This window comes from Oncorhynchus mykiss, chromosome 12 (assembly GCF_013265735.2).
Source record: "Oncorhynchus mykiss isolate Arlee chromosome 12, USDA_OmykA_1.1, whole genome shotgun sequence".
Taxonomy (NCBI): domain Eukaryota; kingdom Metazoa; phylum Chordata; class Actinopteri; order Salmoniformes; family Salmonidae; genus Oncorhynchus; species Oncorhynchus mykiss.
The window spans coordinates 81039925-81060555 of NC_048576.1; the positions used below are offsets into that span (position 1 = coordinate 81039925).

The 20631-nt window shown below is 45.1% G+C and overlaps 1 protein-coding gene across 1 annotated transcript in view; it reads left to right on the forward strand.

Moving 5' to 3' along the window:
- Positions 1 to 2518: 2518 nt before the first annotated feature.
- The window catches only part of cacng2a (calcium channel, voltage-dependent, gamma subunit 2a), a 77150-nt gene continuing 59037 nt past the window's right edge, over positions 2519 to 20631 (forward strand). The window contains exon 1 of the mRNA XM_021625502.2: positions 2519 to 4608. Within this exon, the coding sequence (XP_021481177.1) occupies positions 4383 to 4608 (226 nt within the window). The 5' untranslated portion in view covers positions 2519 to 4382. The remainder of the gene's footprint in view (positions 4609 to 20631) is intronic.

Sequence of the window (20631 nt, forward strand, 5' to 3'; positions counted from 1 at the left end):
GTTCCCAGTCCCCAGCTCCCAGTCCCCAGCTCCCAGCTCCCAGTCCCCAGCTCCCAGCTCCCAGCTCCCAGCTCCCAGTCCCAATCCATTGTTCATGCATCAGTTTATTTGCTCCATCGGTTTGTTGAGATCACAGAGTCCCTGGCCAAAACTAGCAGTGCTATTTGTTTGCTAATTGCTCGGTAAAGCCACTGCGACACGGGCTAATGGGCCCCCAGATCTGTGTACATGGCTGGGTTGGGTAAACATTAGAGATGAGTGATGGAGGGAGAAGCCTGCCATAGTTGAAGAGTTGAACTGAAGAATCACCAGGAAGATCAAATGAATGGGCCTTATTGCGAGGAGCAAGAGTCGACACGACTCCACCCTAATGGAATGGCAGAAAAATATCCATACGCAAACTATAGCCATACATTGCATGAGTTAATTGCACAAATGTATGGTAGGCCTATGGTTGGTTCTCTAAGGCAGTCCAGAGAGCACATATTAATACAACAATTATTGCATTGTTATGTCGAGATCACAACTTATTTATCTTCTGATCACGACATAACCAAAGTTGTTTTGTCGAGATCACAAGATAAACTCTATAAATATGAGTGGATTTCTTGACGATAGATTGACAGCAGTGTCATAGTGGACCAAAGGCAGTAAGACTACAAAGATCTAAGATCTTTGATTAGAGCACAACTGTTGTCAGTATCCTATAGGCCTGAGCCTTTTTATCAAAGCTCCAGCAATATAAGACAAACTGAGGAATTACAAACTGTACATGTTACAGTATGGAAATTGGATACCTAGTCAGTAGGACAACTGAATGCATTCAACCGAAATGGGTCTTCCGAATTCAACCCAACCCCTCTGAATCAGAGAGAGATGCCTGGGGCTGCCTTGATCAATGCCATCTGCACAGTGGTTTTTGGGGGTAAACTGCTTTTCTCAAGCGCAGAACAGCAGTTTTTTCCTACCTTGCCAGCTCGGGGATTCAAACAATATGACCTTTCAGTTACTGGCCCAACGCTCTTAACTGGTAGGCTACCTGCCGCCCGAAATGTGTCAGTGAGATCATTTTTATAACAGGTCCTTCAGTAACACAACATTTTGCCCACCATTTAAGGCTGAATTGAGAATGTTTGAGTATTTAGAAACCTCAACATGTGATTCACTTCACCTGTTTTACTAGTTGTATTTTTCTGTACTAGTTTTTAATTGTTGTTTGTGACTGTGTTTGGCTGCCATTGACAGGACAACCTCCCTGTTAAAACTATTCAAGAAATTCAAATAAACTTTCATTGGTAGTCTGCAACCACAAACCTCAATGTTAACTTTTCTTGCCATAAACATTCAACATTCAATTTAAAACAGTAGTGCAACATCACTTTTACATCTTTAAAATTGGGTTGTACTGTAGCCAAAACTGGAAGCAATATATAACCGCCAGACAAAATGCTATTTCTGCCTGGGTTAATCCCTTATCAATATAAAAATAGATGCATTGATCCACCCTTGGCTCTGCCTTAGCCATATTGTCAAGCTATCGTCAATACATCCACTCCTATGTATAGAGTTCATCTCGTGAACTCGACAGAACAACGTTTGTTATGTAATGATTCACTAAAAAATGACCTTGTGAACTCGACAAAACAACGTCTGATATTTCATGATCACAAGAAAATATCTTCACAATAGGAGGGAATATTTTTTTTATTCATATGTCCTCTCTGGATTTCCGTAGTTCTTTCTTTTGCTGTTGGAATGAAAAGCTCAATTGCAGTTACGGCACATGATAGCTAGGGGGAGACACGCTCCTGAACACTGAACGACGATTACGGCGCGCGGAGAGAGCTGTCCTTTCAGCACTTTGAGAGTGGACCACACATTCAAGAGCAGTGGCGGACAACCCGCGCGCGTTTCTCTGGCTTCCTACTGCATAGTTCCCCATTCAGAGTTATTGCAGTAAAGGTGCATGGAGTAATTACATGTATTGGACCGAAAAAATATTTTGCTGGCAGTGGCAGGAGCTAATAAATCTGATTGCTTTGCAATGATAAATGACACTGTGATTGTTTGGATCAAAATAGCCAAGTCTGAAAACAGCCCAAAAGCGAGTCCAAAAGCGTCAAAATATGGAAATGTTATTTGGTAATTAAACAAATTATAATAGATGGAGAGAAACCAAAATCTGAGAAATTGGCACCCAAAATCCAATCCAAGCGAGCATGAAAAATAGTAGAGTCACGCAATTCAGGCTCAATCCAATAAATCATTTTGGGGGATTATTTTAGGAACATTATGGGCACCATGAATAGACTATCATAAAAACCTGGGGTGGCGATAACCCAAAGCACGTCGGGGTTTATAATGCTAATGCATTAATATAAAATACAGTCCTCCATAATCCTTCAACCAGTTCCAACTAACCCCACCCCCTCTGTTCACACACACACACACACACACACACACATACACAAAACCAGCCCGAAACCCTCGCACCCCCTACTCACCCCTCCCTCCACTCCAGAAATGGAATTAAAATCTTTAATAGGCTGTCTTTCCAGCATCGGTGGACGAGCACTGTAGCCTACTAAAGCCAGAGTATAGCATCAGTCAATGTGGGAAGAAAATATACTCATAATCTTCAGCACTACAATCAGCATTCAAACACTGACATTAACCATCGTTTTAGAGGAGAAAACCTCAATTAAATGCATAGCGCTGACACTGACATCCAGAATATACGGACTCCAATTTGCACCCCTCTCAAAGGCTCTGTGGATCTGTGCTGTTGGGTCGGCGTGGCGTGCTGTCGGTCTCTTCCTCCGGTTGTGTAATATTTTTCTAGCCCAGCTACACACTCCTACACCCTCAGAAGAAAAACTCCGCTGTCATCTGAACGAACAACGGAAGGAACAAGGATTGGAACATATACTGTCGTTTTTTGCTTTGATTTGCTACTGAGTTTTCTATCAGATTATTTTCGATTTACATGGCGCAAGGGCTATGCAAGTGGGAAGGTTCTGGTTCCGGTTCTGGGTGTGATACAACCGTGCATTTGGATATCCAAGTAACTACAGTATTAACAGTGGTACTAAAACGGATCAGTTCCAGCGGCATACCCAACTCCTCTTTCTCCTCTTCCCGGCTCTATGTCGAGTAATGGTCGGCTTGCCTTGCTGGATGCACCCCGCTCTCTCCGGATGGTCGACTGCACCCTTTCCAACCGCAAATCCCCATTTTCAGCGGAAACCTTCAAAGAGCTAAGGGCTACATATGGAAACTGGGGATCAGAATTTTAGGAAAAAGGAAATCTAGCGCTTGTTTAATTTGTTTTCGACCCGATTTATCGGTTTCTTTACTAATTAATGAATGAATTAATTGGGCATGATTTCTTCATTCCATTGATGGTTGATATATCAAATTGATGCAATCCCTATAGTATTTTACTTTCTTATATAATATAGACCCCAGGGTTATTTTCATTTGTTTCCACTGGACTTAAATCGTCCATTTATTTACAATTGCTTTTCTTATTTTCCCTGTCCTTCATTTCCCGTCCCTGTTTCTCTCCTTGCTTTTCCATCTTGACTATAATAGCCCTGACATAGGGTTATTCAAACATAACTAAACATAAAATATATACAAATTCAGCATTATATGCCAACAATAATTGTCATTAATTTCGCATCTAAGAGACGTATTGACTTGCCAGGCAGGATTGTTGTAAGCCTACCATTACTCTAACACCACCCCCACCCTATTTTCTTCATCCATTTCAGCTCATATTCATTCAGTGCTGTCCATAGAATAGTACTTATTTTTAAAACCTTGCATATCAAGAAACACATTGCCAGCGATCTACATGTGTTGAATGCTACATTGTAAAGCACGAGACAAAAGCTAGTCTCAAAGCGTAATAGCCTACTGAATTTTGATTGACGCTATCCCCTTTTCCATTTATATTACAGTCTCTCTCTACCTATCACTTACGGTGATTGTATAGTATACATAATATTATCTTTACATTAGTAGGTTTATGCTGCAACTGCCAGTGTAGGCTAGTTGTAGTCATAGGGATAACAGTTGACGCTATAGTCCATTTTAGAGGCCATTACCTTGTCCATAATTCTTATATTTGGGGTAACATTTAGTAAGAACCCATCTGGGGAGAGAGACACTGCGTCCTCCTCCCCAAACTACCCTAAAAGGAAACCCAATTTCTCTTAGTCAGTCCTCAACCAAACGCAACCATAAGGTTCCTACCGCATCCACCTCCTTCCCCCTCCTTTCGTTCAAATATATCCCATTTTTTTAGTTTGGTTTGGTCCCGTAAATTTTCAAATATTTATTTCCTATATATCAAGAGGAAAGGGGGTCCCCCTTTCATGGAATGCGGAAATATGGGTCTGTTTGACCGCGGAGTTCAGATGCTATTGACCACGGTCGGCGCATTTGCCGCCTTCAGTCTCATGACCATCGCGGTTGGCACGGACTACTGGCTGTACTCGCGCGGCACGTGCAAGTCAAAGTCGGTCAGCGATAACGAGACCAGCAAGAAGAACGAAGAGGTGATGACCCATTCGGGATTGTGGAGGACGTGTTGCTTAGAAGGTAATTGAGCCACATGCGTTTTGCAGTCACTTTATTTTCTCCATGTCAGTATACCATAGTGAACCTTTTAACCTTTAGCTACATGTAGTAAAACCTATCCCACTCGTTGACGTTATAACTTTTATCCCTTTCTTTGCTTTTCTACTGACATATGCCATGTGGATCAGGTTTATCTTAAGCCCCATACAGTGTATCAAATACAGAATTGGGCCAATGAACTACTGTAAGAACCCTCCATTTCACACCTCTTAGGCCTATACACAATCCCCAAGCCACACCATCAAAACATGACTTTTCTACATTCTTTGCCACCAGTCGATTGTATTGTTCAAAACAGCACTAAGTGACCATGCCATTCTTCAAACATTTCTAATTGTGAAAACATATGATAATGACCAGTGCACAAGAGCAACAGAGAGTCAGCCATTCCTGTCAAAGGTCTATTTCCATTTGACCTCGGTTTGATGGGGTACCTTAACAGTGCTTGTCATTTACCCTTTGACCTGGCAGTGCTTAGTATTTTCTGAGTTGTCAAACACAGTCACCTCTCAAGCGCAGGTTCAAGACCACCTCCCACGTCTTGACTTGACACACAGCGGGGTCTTGTTTCCTGTCATGCTCTGGCGGAGGCGTCAGATGCTGACTTTGAGCGTAACCTTGTGAGGTTACGCAGCGTTACATCTTCTTAGCAGAGAGATTCACACAGGCCTCCTGTCTCTCTGCACACTCCTCTGTCATTTGATAAGCAGTAAGCAGTCAGTCTCAGGTCAGATCTCTGCTCTAACAGCCTGAGGTGAAGTCAGCCCCAGGAAGTGGTTGATGAAAATAATGTCAGTGCCACTCAACTGTAAAGATCTGATGATTTGAACTCTTCAAAATGTGAATGTTTGCACAGAATAAAGTTGTGCTTTTTGGCATGTTAAATTCACATAGGCAAAAATGTATAAAAAATTGGAAATTACAGGGATGTATTTTTATTTAGAGAGTTTCCTGGGCAATAAAAGTACTGTTGTATGTTCATTTATTCATCGACATTACTGGGTGATTTTGACCAAGGTAGGATGGCTGACGTTGGCCATATCTGTCAGGGCGTCTTAAGCATCTGCTTAAGGTTTGTTCAAGGACTGTCTGACACCCTGCAGCTACCCTTTCCAGGAGCTCTCTGCACCTGTTCTCCAGTGCTAGCCAGGACATACAGTGGGAGAGCCATTTTATGTCACAATTTGACCCATCACTGGTTAACTACAGCTGTGAAGAGGTTTTCAAAGACTAGAGGTTTTTAACATTGGTTGAAAATTCACACTTATCTGTGAAGGTGGAGAAAATCAGTGGTGTGATATGACTGGCCTTTGCCTTAGTCAGGCTGTTATGTAATTAACAGACAGTTGTTCATAGTCCAGACCTGACCAAAATCTCCTATACTTGGCACAAGGTGAATTACAATTACAAAGCCCATATGCCGCAGCTTCTCTTTTGTGGCAAGATAACAGCCACCCTCCTTTGAATTGGTGATCCAAATAGCAGGAAATGAACACTGATTTGTAATTTGCGATTCATGAATGGTCTCAGGCCTTGATGAGGGGAGGAAGCGGAGAACGGCACCATCGCATTTACACATCGAGGTCAGATTCATTTGAATACCAATCCAAACGACTTCCTGCTGTGGAAATTGGGCTTAAAAAAACGCAATCGGGTAAATTTATTCATGGGTAATTAGCACAATTTATACCGAAATCTGTGATATTGAAAAATAGGAAGTAAACTGCAGAGCCGGATCCAGCTGCAGTGGAGTGTAAGCAGCAGCTCAGCCACAAGAAGCTCCTGCTACAGACCAGGTGTGGTGCTGCTCTGTCTGCCATCTCAGGTGGATACTGTAACTACAGCATGAAGAGGTTCATGCCAATGCTGAAATCAAGTGGGTACTTTGTATGGAAAATCATCATCCTACACCTTGTGTCTCATATATCGGTAGCTGCCTTGTTGCGATGGATGATGATGCATCCTGTCTGTATCACAACTGACAATGCAGACAGTGATTTGCTGTAGCCCAGCTCTGGCCCAATCATACAGCTCATGTTGTGTGCCCAGGTGGGCGAGGGGTTGTGTTTGTTTAATCAGCTCCTGGAGAGGAGAGCCACTGATCACAGAGGGGAATGCCCACACAGCCATATACCATTCTACTGCTCACTCCAGTCACTGTAATACCATACATAGCCTCACCCATGAGAAAGTAACCATACAGGCTGAGTGTGAGTGTGAGTGTGAGTGTGAGTGTGAGTGCGTGCGTGTTTAAAGGTAGAGGCACTTCTCACTGATCTCTCCAGTCACTGTAATACCATACATAGCCTCACCCATGAGAAAGTAACCATACAGGCTGAGTGTGAGTGTGAGTGTGAGTGTGAGTGTGAGTGTGTGCGTGTTTAAAGGTAGAGGCACTTCTCACTGATCTCTCCTCCGGTGAACATTCAGGTCCTTTTCCCTCTCCAGCACTGGAAAGAGACTGGAGCACTTCGATGGTTCCAGAAAATATGGTTTATATAGATGTTGTACATTTACACTTGTTTTCACTAGTTGCCTGTGCTATCAGTCGTACAATAGCATATGCCATTGCCAAAGCATGCAATTCATTTGTGAAATCTCACATTGCCCTTGGAGCTGGTTCATATGAATGCTGAGTCCCTTGATCTGTTGCAGTATTTGATTCAATTGTCCTGACATCAGAGAAACCAAAAGATGTGTGCTATCAGCAAAAATCCCTCCACAAGATTTGGCAACAATGTGCCCCTGGCTTACTATTTGGGCAAACAACATCTAACAGGAGTAACACAGTCCATTACGAGGAATGTCAAAGATTAGAGTTCAGCATACATCACAGTTCTATGCTTGCTTCACTCATTCACATCAAATGAGACGCAGTCATTTTAATATGTTTTGTATTGTAATGTGCACTGTATTATACAGTATATTGTATTATGTAGGTGGGTGGCCTTGTGAGAGCGTGAGGTAGAGGCAGGAGGTTATGTAGTACTATGTAGTGTTAAGTATGTTATTCACATTTACATGTTAGTCAGTTAGCAGACGCTCTTATCCACAGTGACTTACAGTACATATATGTTCATACATTTTCGTACGGGTCCCCAAGGGAATCGAACCCACAAGCCATGCTCTACCAACAGGGGGATTATGTATATTATATTATGAATTTTAGGTATTTTATTTGTTGTTTTGTTTCCTGTTTGGACCCGAGGAAGAGTAATTAGGGATCCCAATACAATACGAAATACTAAATTCCTCTTCTATAGTGAGAAATACATTTCCAAGACTACATTTTAAACAGAGTTAAATCCTTTGGAACCTCTATTGTAATAGTTTAAACTTCTTCACAACAGTATCTCGGACCTGCCTGGTGTGTTCCTTGTTCTTCATGATGCTCTCTGCGCTTTTAACGGACCTCTGAGACTATCACAGTGCAGGTGCATTTATACGGAGACTTGATTACACACAGGTGGATTGTATTTATCATCATTAGTCATTTAGGTCAACATTGGATCATTCAGAGATCCTCACTGAACTTCTGGAGAGAGTTTGCTTCACTGAAAGTAAAGGGGCTGAATCATTTTGCACGCCCAATTTTTCAGTTTTTGATTTGTTAAAAAAGTTTGAAATATCCAATAAATGTCGTTCCACTTCATGATTGTGTCCCACTTGTTGTTGATTCTTCACAAAAAAAATAAAGTTTTATATCTTTATGTTTGAAGCCTGAAATGTGGAAAAAGGTTGCAAAGTTCAAGGGGGCCGAATACTTTCGCAAGGCACTGTATACTGGCAGTTATACTGGCAGTTATACTGGCCTATGCTTTGGAAGTCCTAGTCTGTGCAAACTAGTCTGTGTATTATTGTCATACTAAGGCAGAGCCATACAAAGGGGATGAGGTAATGGGATTTGTCTGGGTCTATGTTCTGTGTGTGTTAAGCATTCAGTAAACATGTGTGGTGCTAATGGATTGAGCCCCAGAGGGAGGGGGGAACACTGCTCCATTCTGTCTGGGCTGGACGACTGCCTACCGGAGCATCCACGTCGGTCGGCACGGCCTCCTCTCCTCACATCCAGGTATAGCACACCGCCACGCCTCGCTCCAAGCTAATCTGCCCCATTCATCTTCATTACAGCGCCCCCCTCTGCCTCAGCTATAGGAGGAGAAACGGAGGAAGGGAGGAGGAGGGGGTGCGGGCAGGAGGTGCAAAAGAAGATGGGAAAATCCTTTGACAAAAGAGGGCTACTTTGGTGGCTGTGTTTCCCCCCCTTTCCCCGTATCACCTGTTGTATGAGTGGTTTTCTTCAGTAAGACCAATAATTCACCCCCTGCCTCGGGGTTCACTGGCAGAGCCGTTTCCCATGAAGGACTTTCAGCAATAGAGGGAATACATGCTTTCTTTGCTACCTCGATGCCGCTTGGAAGAGTAGTCCAATACTTTGTGATGCCATATGAATGAAAATATATGGGGGCCAGCTCTACTCTCTGCATGAAAAAAACTTGAAATCCATCCACTTAGTACCCTTTCCTGGTTTTTCAGTTGTGGAAATGGACTGGTGCTGAAGAGAATGGATGTAGGATGGTTGAGGAAATGAATGACCAAACTCCAGGACTTGTTTGTGTGGCCTCCCTCGGTTCCTTACTGTCAATCACCCTGAGACTATACCCGTGTGTGTGTACAGGCACTGTATCTTATGGTTTTCTACATGAGTAAGTGGGTGTAGCGTTTTGAACAGGTGGGAGTAATCTACGAGTGTTTTCTCCATGTGTATGTTTTTGTTGGTGTATGTGTGTTTGAGCCTGAGCACTTGTTTGTGTGTGTGTACATGTTTGTGTGTGTGTCTGTGTGTGTGTGGGTGTGCGTGTGAATGTTTACACGCGCGTGTGCGTACATGCATGTGTATATATCCGGCATATGTGTGTGTGTGTGTGTGTGTGTGTGTGTGTGTGTGTGTGTTTGTGTGTGTGTGTAAGAGAGAGACACAGAATGAGAGATAGTGCAGAGATTGTTGGGCTGGGCAGTGCCAGTGCTCCAGGATTAGTCTCATAGTCCAATCAGATAAGGATTACACCGGCTGGCACAGGCCCACCCAGGCTAATGACCCGACCCTAAAGTGACATTAGGCTGTATTATGACACAGCTCCACTGTACACCCAGCTGCATGAACAGGATAACATGCCCGCATATCCGCCATCAAGGAACCCAAGCGTAGCCACGCACACCAGTGTACTGGATGGCATATCAAGTTGAATACAGAGTACTATATCCGTGGCAATTCAGAGTGGTCTGGTCTTCAACCACTTGTTGAGATAGGGGCAATAGGGGTTCATGGACAATCCCTCTCTTAGTGTTTCATTGGACTGGCTATCCACACTCGGAGGGTTGTGGAATGACATCTGCCCCAGTCACATCCCTCCTCTAAGCTGCTATCTAAGTGACTGGGCTCTATTGCACTGTCACCTCTCCCAGAGCCCATAGATAGATGTGATTCATTTAGCTCTGACCTGTCTGCCGCTGTGGCTACAGTAGCTCTGCTCTGCTGGGACTGCAGACAGACACTACTGGTCTGGACTGTTTTATTGGTCTGTACACTGGTCCGTTCTATTGGCCACTAAGGCCTGATTATTACAGTACAGTCATTACTAGATGGGGCTGTGTGAGACTCAATCACCTTCATTACAGTAGTACAGTGTCTGTGGCGTCAGTCTGTGTCAGTCTGTCTGTCATTGTCCCACTGTGGAGATGGCCATGTACTGTAGTTCTACTCCTTTATAATGTACTGTCCATTGCCTTGGGGTTTCCACTTATTGGAGAGAGAGTGAATAGTGGGAGTGATTATGGTTCAGTACAGTCTTATATGCTGTTGCAGTGTTTTGGTCATGTGTAGGTCAATCACTAAGCCCCTCCTTTCTGATGTTATAACATGCTTTAGTACAGTGAAGGTTATATCACTTTCCTATCTGGTTTTCTCATTCTCATTCTATGCTCCAGTATAGTGGAGGTGTGTAGTATGTAGGAGTCTCCATGCTATTCTGAATCTCGCCTCCCCCACACTTAGCTAACTGTACCTGCCAGAGAAGGCCTCTCCTGGCTTGGCAGTGGTGTGAAGCGGCATAATCCTCATCTTCTTCTCCTCTATGTGCCCGTGTTTTGTGATGGGCTATGGAGATAACATAGGAATTGGATTAGGGTATGATTAATGGCACTGATGGCTTTGATCGATGGGAGATGTGCTGTAAACTTTGGTAGCCCTGTCCCATAAAAGCCGTTGTCGTGTCTTTGGCTATGCCGGATTAAGTGATATGACATGCTATTCCATAAAATAATTTCTCCGTAATTAATATCACCTGATTGTGCTAATCATGTAAATGTAATTAACTAGAGAGTCGGGCACCACAAAATAATATTTATAGAGCTGTTATCTTCCGAATAAACTCTTAAAGACCTAGTAATATTTTACATCAGTAGCAGTCAATATTTATCGTCCTCTTAATTCAGTCTCATCTGAAAGTTGTAAATTCTTCGTTATCTGCACAAACCCTGGCTAACAATTTGAATCAGTAATACAAAATTGGGTTTAATCATTTATTTACTAAATACCTAACTAATCACACAGAATTACACATACCCATAATTAAATCATAACTTGATTACAAATTACGTCATAAAGGAAAACGTCCCTAGCGGGCGGAACAGATATGACAGCTTGTTACACAAAGGAAAAGGGCTGGGGTTGAGTGAAAGAGCGGGAAGACTGAGGAACAAAGGAAAGAAGCTGTGCTATCGTAAATACAGTATCTTATGCATTCTAAATTACCGCCCATTTGGAAAAGGAATATTTACTCTGAGCTGGGAGTAGATGGCCATGTTGCCAAACCGAGTCCATTGATCCATCTGGTTCTCAATTGGATACGTTGTAGTAACATCGTTGGGTGATAGATGGGATACTCTGTCTGTTCCTTCCTAACCCTCGTTGCATCTGCTGTTGCTAACTCAACGGCTAGGAGGTATCACTTCTGTAGTGAATAAGAGTTCAAAGTTCATACCATCAGCAAACCAAAGCTCACGCTGATGTTGGCTTCATTCTGTAGTTATTATATGAACCATTTTGACATAGGACCATCGTCCTACATCCTCGGAACAGATAGTTATATTGTCGTCAAGGGCTTATATAGGAAGGGAGAGGAGGGCGTGTTTGAAATTTTTTATAGCCCATGTCCCTTCACAGGGCGGGCCACTGATTGAGCAGCCCTATCTTATGAAAACTCAAATCTCACATTTTAGAAGCTAAAATCACATTTCATCCCATCACAAATAATTTCATATTCAAACATTTAAATTGAACAACAATTCCATGTGAATCCGATAACTCTGATGTGTAGACTTTCCACTGTAGAGTTTATGTCATCTGATCATTGATGAGAATGTCTCAGATGACAAACGAACTGACATCATATTCATTAAGTACCATATGTTCAATTGGTCGCATTACCAGAATATAGTTCATTTCCCCCCACCTTCTGATGTTCCCCGAATCTCTATGTTAACCAAGGGTTTTGCAAATGTAACCTCAGTAGGGTAGAGAGAGGAAAAAGGGGGGAAGAGGTATTTATGACTGTCATAAACCTACCCCCCAGGCCAAAGTCATGACAATGCCCTCCTGCACGCCCACCTGCCTGCCCGCCTGCCTGTCCGCCTGCCTGCCCGCCTGCCTGCCCGCCTGCCTGCCTGCCTGCCCGCCTGCCTGCCTGCCCACCTGCCTGCCCACCTACCTGCCTGCCCGCCTGCCTGCCCACCTGCCTGCGCACCTACCTGCCTGCCTGCCCACCTGCCTGCCCACTTGCCCACTCAGCATGTAGGAGTCCCCCTGCTCCACTAAACGAGAGGGCCAGTCGTAAATTAGAAAAAAAGGACACATGTCAAAGAGAGGACGGCGTCCGGGTCACCACATGATAATTACATCAGTCCTCTCCAGTCACTGAAACTTGCGTGTGTGTGTGTGTGTGTGTGTGTGTGTGTGTGTGTGTGTGTGTGTGTGTGTGTGTGTGTGTGTGTGTGTGCGTGTGTGTGTGTGTGTGTGTGTGTGTGTGTGTGTGTGTGTGTGTGTGTGTGTGTGTGTGTGTGTGTGGGGCTCTCGCCTTCATTTACACATGTTATTTTTAGCTGCAGTCAGTTGTGTTGAGGGGGAGTCTATCTTTATCCTGCATGGCCAGGGAACAAATCAGTAGTGCATATGGGCTGGGCAGCTGGGCCAGACATACCCTGGGCCAGTCATACCCTGGGACAGTCATAGTCTGGGCCAGTCATACCCTGGGACAGTCATTATACCCTGGGACAGTCATCATATCCTGGGATAGTCATACCCTGTGTCAGTCATACCCTGTGCCAGTCACACCCTAGGCCAGTCATACCCTGTGCCAGTCACACCGTGGGCCATTCACACCCTGGGCTAGTCTCTGTAACACTATTGAGTGGACAGGGGGCACTAGACTCTGGCTGCCAATATAGATGTTATTGTACCGATTACAGTTGACTGTTATAGTACACAAACTTGATGAAAATACATGTGATGCACTGGCACCAGAAACAGTGAGATGAGACTGAAAGAAATGAATGTATCCTGGCAGGATATTGCATGGTTACAGGCACAAATGAATAGTTCACTGCTCCTAACAACACAGTAGTCTCTTACCTTGGTTCCACATCAGCCATTTCCTTAAGCAGTGGAAATCTCCTAAAGAGACCCAATAGTAAATAATAATTAACCTCAGATACAATCCATTCATTTTAAGGAGGTGAGATCCACTCCTTTTTCCTGCGATAGTGAGGAGAAACTACAGCAATCTGCCTTTTGATTAATTGGTGGTGTCCACAGCGCAGTTCATTTGCCATCTATTACACCGTATTTGCTTTGTGTCAGCGCGGAGCCCAAACACACTGCATCATCCCAGAGAGTGGGAGTGGGTAGACTTCTGTCTGCTCCCCAACACCCTGCCATACTGTATGGGGTGTGAGGTGAGCCTGCACCTGCACCTGGATCCAGTAAGACCAAGGCCCCGGTCCTTCACGGGGTTACGACTCCAGCCCTAGCACAACAGGCTCTCAGTGTTGCTGTGGAGAGGAGAATGAGATATTCCCATATTCCCACCTGACAGCTCCACTCCCTGCCTGGTCCAGGTATATTTACTGTAGATAGCGTAACTCCAGTTTCATATACTCTGCAATCAATGTGTTTTAGGTATAACAATACAATGGAGCTAGACAGAGTTGTAATATGAGATGTACAGAGTTTTGAGGGTATTGGATTTCTGCACAGCTAAAGAGTTGAGTCCTGACTGCAGGGCAGATAGAGTCATGATTTTGTTGTACTCACCTGAGCCCCTCGTTTCTTTTTTCATTGTCTATCGACCCGGGTCAGAGAGAGTAATGTCACATTTTGACAACGTTATTGACAAGTAACATTTGAGGTTGCAAAGGCAAATGGAAATCTTTCTCACAGCACACTGACTGAAGGTATCCTGTGCCTTACCTCCTTTAAGGGGATGTCGGTGGCCATGTTTGTATGGGGGCCTGCAGAGGCGATACTTAGCTCTGACTGTGTGTCAATCTCCAAAGACGGGACTGGCCACTGTATGTGTAAGACTGTGTGTGTGTGTGTGTGTGTGTGTGTGTGTGTGTGTGTGTGTGTGTGTGTGTGTGTGTGTGCGTGCGTGCGCGCGCGCGCGTGTGTGTGTGTGTGTGTGTGTGTGTGTGTGTGTGTGTGTACTCACGCATGTGTGTGCAAGGCTAATCTGAAAACAAGACTCCCCAAATTTTATCAGCATATCGATTGCGCAACCAGGGGAGGAAAGACCTTGGATCATTGTTACTCTAACTTCCGCGACGCATATAAGGCCCTGCCCCGCCCCCCTTTCGGAAAAGCTGACCACGACTCCATTTTGTTGATCCCTGCCTACAGACAGAAACTAAAACAAGAGGCTCCCACGCTGAGGTCTGTCCAACGCTGGTCCGACCAAGCTGACTCCACACTCCAAGACTGCTTCCATCACGTGGACTGGGAGATGTTTCGTATTGCGTCAGATAACAACATTGACGAATACGCTGATTCGGTGTGCGAGTTCATTAGAACTTGCGTTGAAGATGTCGTTCCCATAGCAACGATTAAAACATTCCCTAACCAGAAACCGTGGATTGATGGCAGCATTCGTGTGAAACTGAAAGCGCGAACCACTGCTTTTAATCAGGGCAAGGTGTCTGGTAACATGACCGAATACAAACAGTGCAGCTATTCCCTCCGCAAGGCTATCAAACAAGCTAAGCGCCAGTACAGAGACAAAGTAGAATCTCAATTCAACGGCTCAGACACAAGAGGCATGTGGCAGGGTCTACAGTCAATCACGGACTACAGGAAGAAATCCAGCCCAGTCACGGACCAGGATGTCTTGCTCCCAGGCAGACTAAATAACTTTTTTGCCCGCTTTGAGGACAATACAGTGCCACTGACACGGCCTGCAACGAAAACGTGCGGTCTCTCCTTCACTGCAGCCGAGGTGAGTAAGACATTTAAACGTGTTAACCCTCGCAAGGCTGCAGGCCCAGACGGCATCCCCAGCCGCGCCCTCAGAGCATGCGCAGACCAGCTGGCCGGTGTGTTTACGGACATATTCAATCAATCCCTATACCAGTCTGCTGTTCCCACATGCTTCAAGAGGGCCACCATTGTTCCTGTTCCCAAGAAAGCTAAGGTAACTGAGCTAAACGACTACCGCCCCGTAGCACTCACATCCGTCATCATGAAGTGCTTTGAGAGACTAGTCAAGGACCATATCACCTCCACCCTACCTGACACCCTAGACCCACTCCAATTTGCTTACCGCCCAAATAGGTCCACAGACGATGCAATCTCAACCACACTGCACACTGCCCTAACCCATCTGGACAAGAGGAATACCTATGTGAGAATGCTGTTCATCGACTACAGCTCGGCATTCAACACCATAGTACCCTCCAAGCTCGTCATCAAGCTCGAGACCCTGGGTCTCGACCCCGCCCTGTGCAACTGGGTACTGGACTTCCTGACGGGCCGCCCCCAGGTGGTGAGGGTAGGCAACAACATCTCCTCCCCGCTGATCCTCAACACTGGGGCCCCACAAGGGTGCGTTCTGAGCCCTCTCCTGTACTCCCTGTTCACCCACGACTGCGTGGCCACGCACGCCTCCAACTCAATCATCAAGTTTGCAGGCGACAAAACAGTGGTAGGCTTGATTACCAACAACGATGAGACGGCCTACAGGGAGGAGGTGAGGGCCCTCGGAGTGTGGTGTCAGGAAAATAACCTCACACTCAACGTCAACAAAACTAAGGAGATGATTGTGGACTTCAGGAAACAGCAGAGGGAACACCCCCCTATCCACACCGATGGAACAGTAGTGGAGAGGGTAGCAAGTTTTAAGTTCCTCGGCGTACACATCACAGACAAACTGAATTGGTCCACTCACACAGACAGCATCGTGAAGAAGGCGCAGCAGCGCCTCTTCAACCTCAGGAGGCTGAAGAAATTCGGCTTGTCACCAAAAGCACTCACAAACTTCTACAGATGCACAATCGAGAGCATCCTGGCGGGCTGTATCACCGCCTGGTATGGCAACTGCACCGCCCTCAACCGTAAGGCTCTCCAGAGGGTAGTGAGGTCTGCACAACGCATCATCGGGGGCAAACTACCTGCCCTCCAGGACACCTACACCACCCGATGTCACAGGAAGGCCATAAAGATCATCAAGGACATCAACCACCCGAGCCACTGCCTGTTCACCCCGCTATCATCCAGAAGGCGAGGTCAGTACAGGTGCATCAAAGCTGGGACCGAGAGACTGAAAAACAGCTTCTATCTCAAGGCCATCAGACTGTTAAACAGCCACCACTAACACTGACACTGACTCAACTCCAGCCACTTTAATAATGGGAATTAATGGGAAATGACGTAAATATATCACTAGCCACTTTAAACAATGCTACCTTATATAAATGTTACTTACCCTACATTATTCATCTCATATGCATACGTATATACTGTACTCTATATCATCGACGGTATCCTTATGTAATACATGTATCACTAGCCACTTTATACTATACTATGCCACTTTGTTTACATACTCATCTCATTTGTACATACTGTACTCGATACCATCTACTGTATCTTGCCTATGCTGCTCTGTACCATCACTCATTCATATATCCTTATGTACATATTCTTTATCCCCTTACACTGTGTACAAGACAGTAGTTTTGGAATTGTTAGTTAGATTACTTGTTATTACTGCATTGTCGGAACTAGAAGCACAAGCATTTCGCTACACTCGCACTAACATCTGCTAACCATGTGTATGTGACAAATAAAATTTGATTTGATTTGATTTGATTTGATAAGCATGTGGGGCTGTTCAGATGGTCCTGTTAACTACACCCCAGAGTGAGTTTTTACTGTAGCCGACAGAGCTGGCAGACCCCACTGTCACAGCAAATGGTGCTGTTGGGAAAACAAACACTTGTAATGAGACTCTATCTGTCAAATGAGACCATCAGAAACTGCTCCAAGCTAAGAAAAAAATGGAAGGTGGTGATGTCACCGGCTGACTTGTGTGGGAGTAATGATGTTGACAAGGTCAAAGGGAGACTGCTGAACATTTGATTATTGGTCAAAAAAAGATATATATATATTTATAGTTATGCAATCCAAATATTTATTTTTAAACAGATAAACATTATTAAAGCCATCCCATTTTAACCTACACAAACTTTGTGTAAGTTACACTCAATGTTATTTCATAATGAATCTTACCTGTGAACTGTAGCTTTAGCAGTGACGGAGTGAGTCGGGGGTTAATCTGAAGGCTGATGATGGAATATGTTCTCTACAGGAAATGATGTAAACCTGGTGTCCAGGTATGGCTGACACTCGATTATTCATGTCTATGGAGGGATAATGTATGTGTTCTGACTCTGAAGCTCAGCCACAGCCTTAGCCAAAATGCTGACAACGCATCTGATTTTCCTGAAGATGAAAGACAATGCTACGGTAATCTCCAGATCAGGTCGAATCAGGAAGATTGTCAAAATTAAGGTGCTACATACTGATGTAGCTGGGGATAAGGCTCTGCTAAATCACAGAGGAAGATGATGCAACACTTCCTGTCCAGCCCATCACGTTTAACCCCTTCTGTCCCACTCCTTTGTGTGTGTGTGTGTGTGTGTGTGTGTGTGTGTGTGTGTGTGTGTGTGTGTGTGTATGCTCATTGCCTGTGTGCAGTAAGGAACAGTATGAATTTTTAATGGCGAGCAGCGTGGCTTTTCTTTGCTCTCTCAGATCGTTTTCCAGGACAGGAGTCTCTCATGAGTTCACAACAGCATGCACATGGACTGCTCCTGTGCCATAACACACACACACATTCACAACCAGGGTCAGGAAGGAATTATTCTCTATCCCAGCTAGTGTGCACCGCTACTCTTACTGACACGCATACCTGACAAACACATGCATACAGAGAGGGAGAAATACAGCAGCCTGTGCTTGAACCAGCCTAAAGGTAACCACCATACCCCAGACCTGCTGGTCTCATGTTGCTGTAACCACCATACCCCAGACCTGCTGGTCTCATGTTGCTGTAACCACCATACCCCAGACCTGCTGGTCTCATGTTGCTGTAACCACCATACCCCAGACCTGCTGGTCTCATGTTGCTGTAACCACCATACCTCATACCTGCTGGTCTCATGTTGCTGTAACCACCATACCCCAGACCTGCTGGTCTCATGTTGCTGTAACCACCATACCCCAGACCTGCTGGTCTCATGTTGCTGTAACCACCATACCCCAGACCTGCTGGTCTCATGTTGCTGTAACCACCATACCCCAGACCTGCTGGTCTCATGTTGCTGTAACCACCATACCTCATACCTGCTGGTCTCATGTTGCTGTAACCACCATACCCCAGACCTGCTGGTCTCATGTTGCTGTAACCACCATACCCCAGACCTGCTGGTCTCATGTTGCTGTAACCACCATACCCCAGACCTGCTGGTCTCATGGTGCTGTAACCACCATACCCCAGACCTGCTGGTCTCATGGTGCTGTAACCACCATACCCCAGACCTGCTGGTCTCATGGTGCTGTAACCACCATACCCCAGACCTGCTGGTCTCATGTTGCTGTAACCACCATACCCCAGACCTGCTGGTCTCATGTTGCTGTAACCACCATACCCCAGACCTGCTGCTCTCATGTTGCTGTAACCACCATACCCCAGACCTGCTGGTCTCATGTTGCTGTAACCACCATACCCCAGACCTGCTGGTCTCATGTTGCTGTAACCACCATACCCCAGACCTGCTGCTCTCATGTTGCTGTAACCACCATACCCCAGACCTGCTGGTCTCATGGTGCTGTAACCACCATACCCCAGACCTGCTGGTCTCATGGTGCTGTAACCACCATACCCCAGACCTGATGGTCTCATGGTGCTGTAACCACCATACCCCAGACCTGCTGGTCTCATGGTGCTGTAACCACCATACCCCAGACCTGCTGGTCTCATGGTGCTGTAACCACCATACCCCAGACCTGCTGGTCTCATGTTGCTGTAACCACCATACCCCAGACCTGCTGGTCTCATGTTGCTGTAACCACCATACCCCAGACCTGCTGGTCTCATGGTGCTGTAACCACCATACCCCAGACCTGCTGGTCTCATGTTGCTGTAACCACCATACCCCAGACCTGCTGGTCTCATGGTGCTGTAACCACCATACCCCAGACCTGCTGCTCTCATGTTGCTGTAACCACCATACCCCAGACCTGCTGGTCTCATGGTGCTGTAACCACCATACCCCAGACCTGCTGGTCTCATGGTGCTGTAACCACCATACCCCAGACCTGATGGTCTCATGGTGCTGTAACCACCATACCCCAGACCTGCTGGTCTCATGGTGCTGTAACCACCATACCCCAGACCTGCTGGTCTCATGGTGCTGTAACCACCATACCCCAGACTTGCTGGTCTCATGGGGTTGCACAAGTCAAAACTGAACATATTGTATCAAAATTAAGCTAAGTTGCGATGATGGGCTGTAAGGAGCCTGGCTTTTATATTTTGTTTCCCCTCAGTACGCCTCATACCACCTGTTGGAGAACTCCGCGGCAGATGGCAGACCAAGGCTCAGAACACAACACTGTATTACTGTCGGCCTCAGTGTCTGCTACTGACAATGTCAGTATCACTTATACAATTGACTGAATATTTCACTGGCTCACTATATCTGTGTAGGAATGACATCCTATGGCAACCCTGTAACCAAGTTAGCCATTGTCATATGTGTCTACAGTGGAAAGGTGAGACTCTCACAAACACATACATGTTGGTTGTTTTGCTCTAGGACGCCCACAGGCCTCACAAGGCCCCCGGTATCGGTTGGAAACATTAATGGAAAAACAGTATACTGTATATTGAGACTGTTTGCTGTCAAAAATAAGGGGTTAAATATATGTAAAAAAAAAAAATACAAAAGTGATGGTCATTATATTTCTTATATCTCTCAGATAAGACAGACACTTCAGAACAAACTGCCTTTAGATTTTTTGGGGGGGATTATCTGTTGTTCCATGCAGTGAATCTGTTATTCAATGCATTTGTATGGGCTAATAGCAGTAAGGCCAAATGACATTTTTTATCAAATACATTATTATATACTGTATATTGATTTTTTTATACTTCAAGGGGTCTTAAAATCAAATAGCTAAATGATCCTTGGTATGACCTTCTTAAAACAATTCCATATACAGTGCATTCGGGAAGTGTTCAGATCCCTTGGCTTTTTTCACATTTTGGAAGGGTACCAAAACATTTCTGCAGCATTGAAGGTGCCCAAGAACACAGTGGCCTCCATCATTCTTAAATGGAAGAAGTTTGGAACCACCAAGACTCTTCCTAG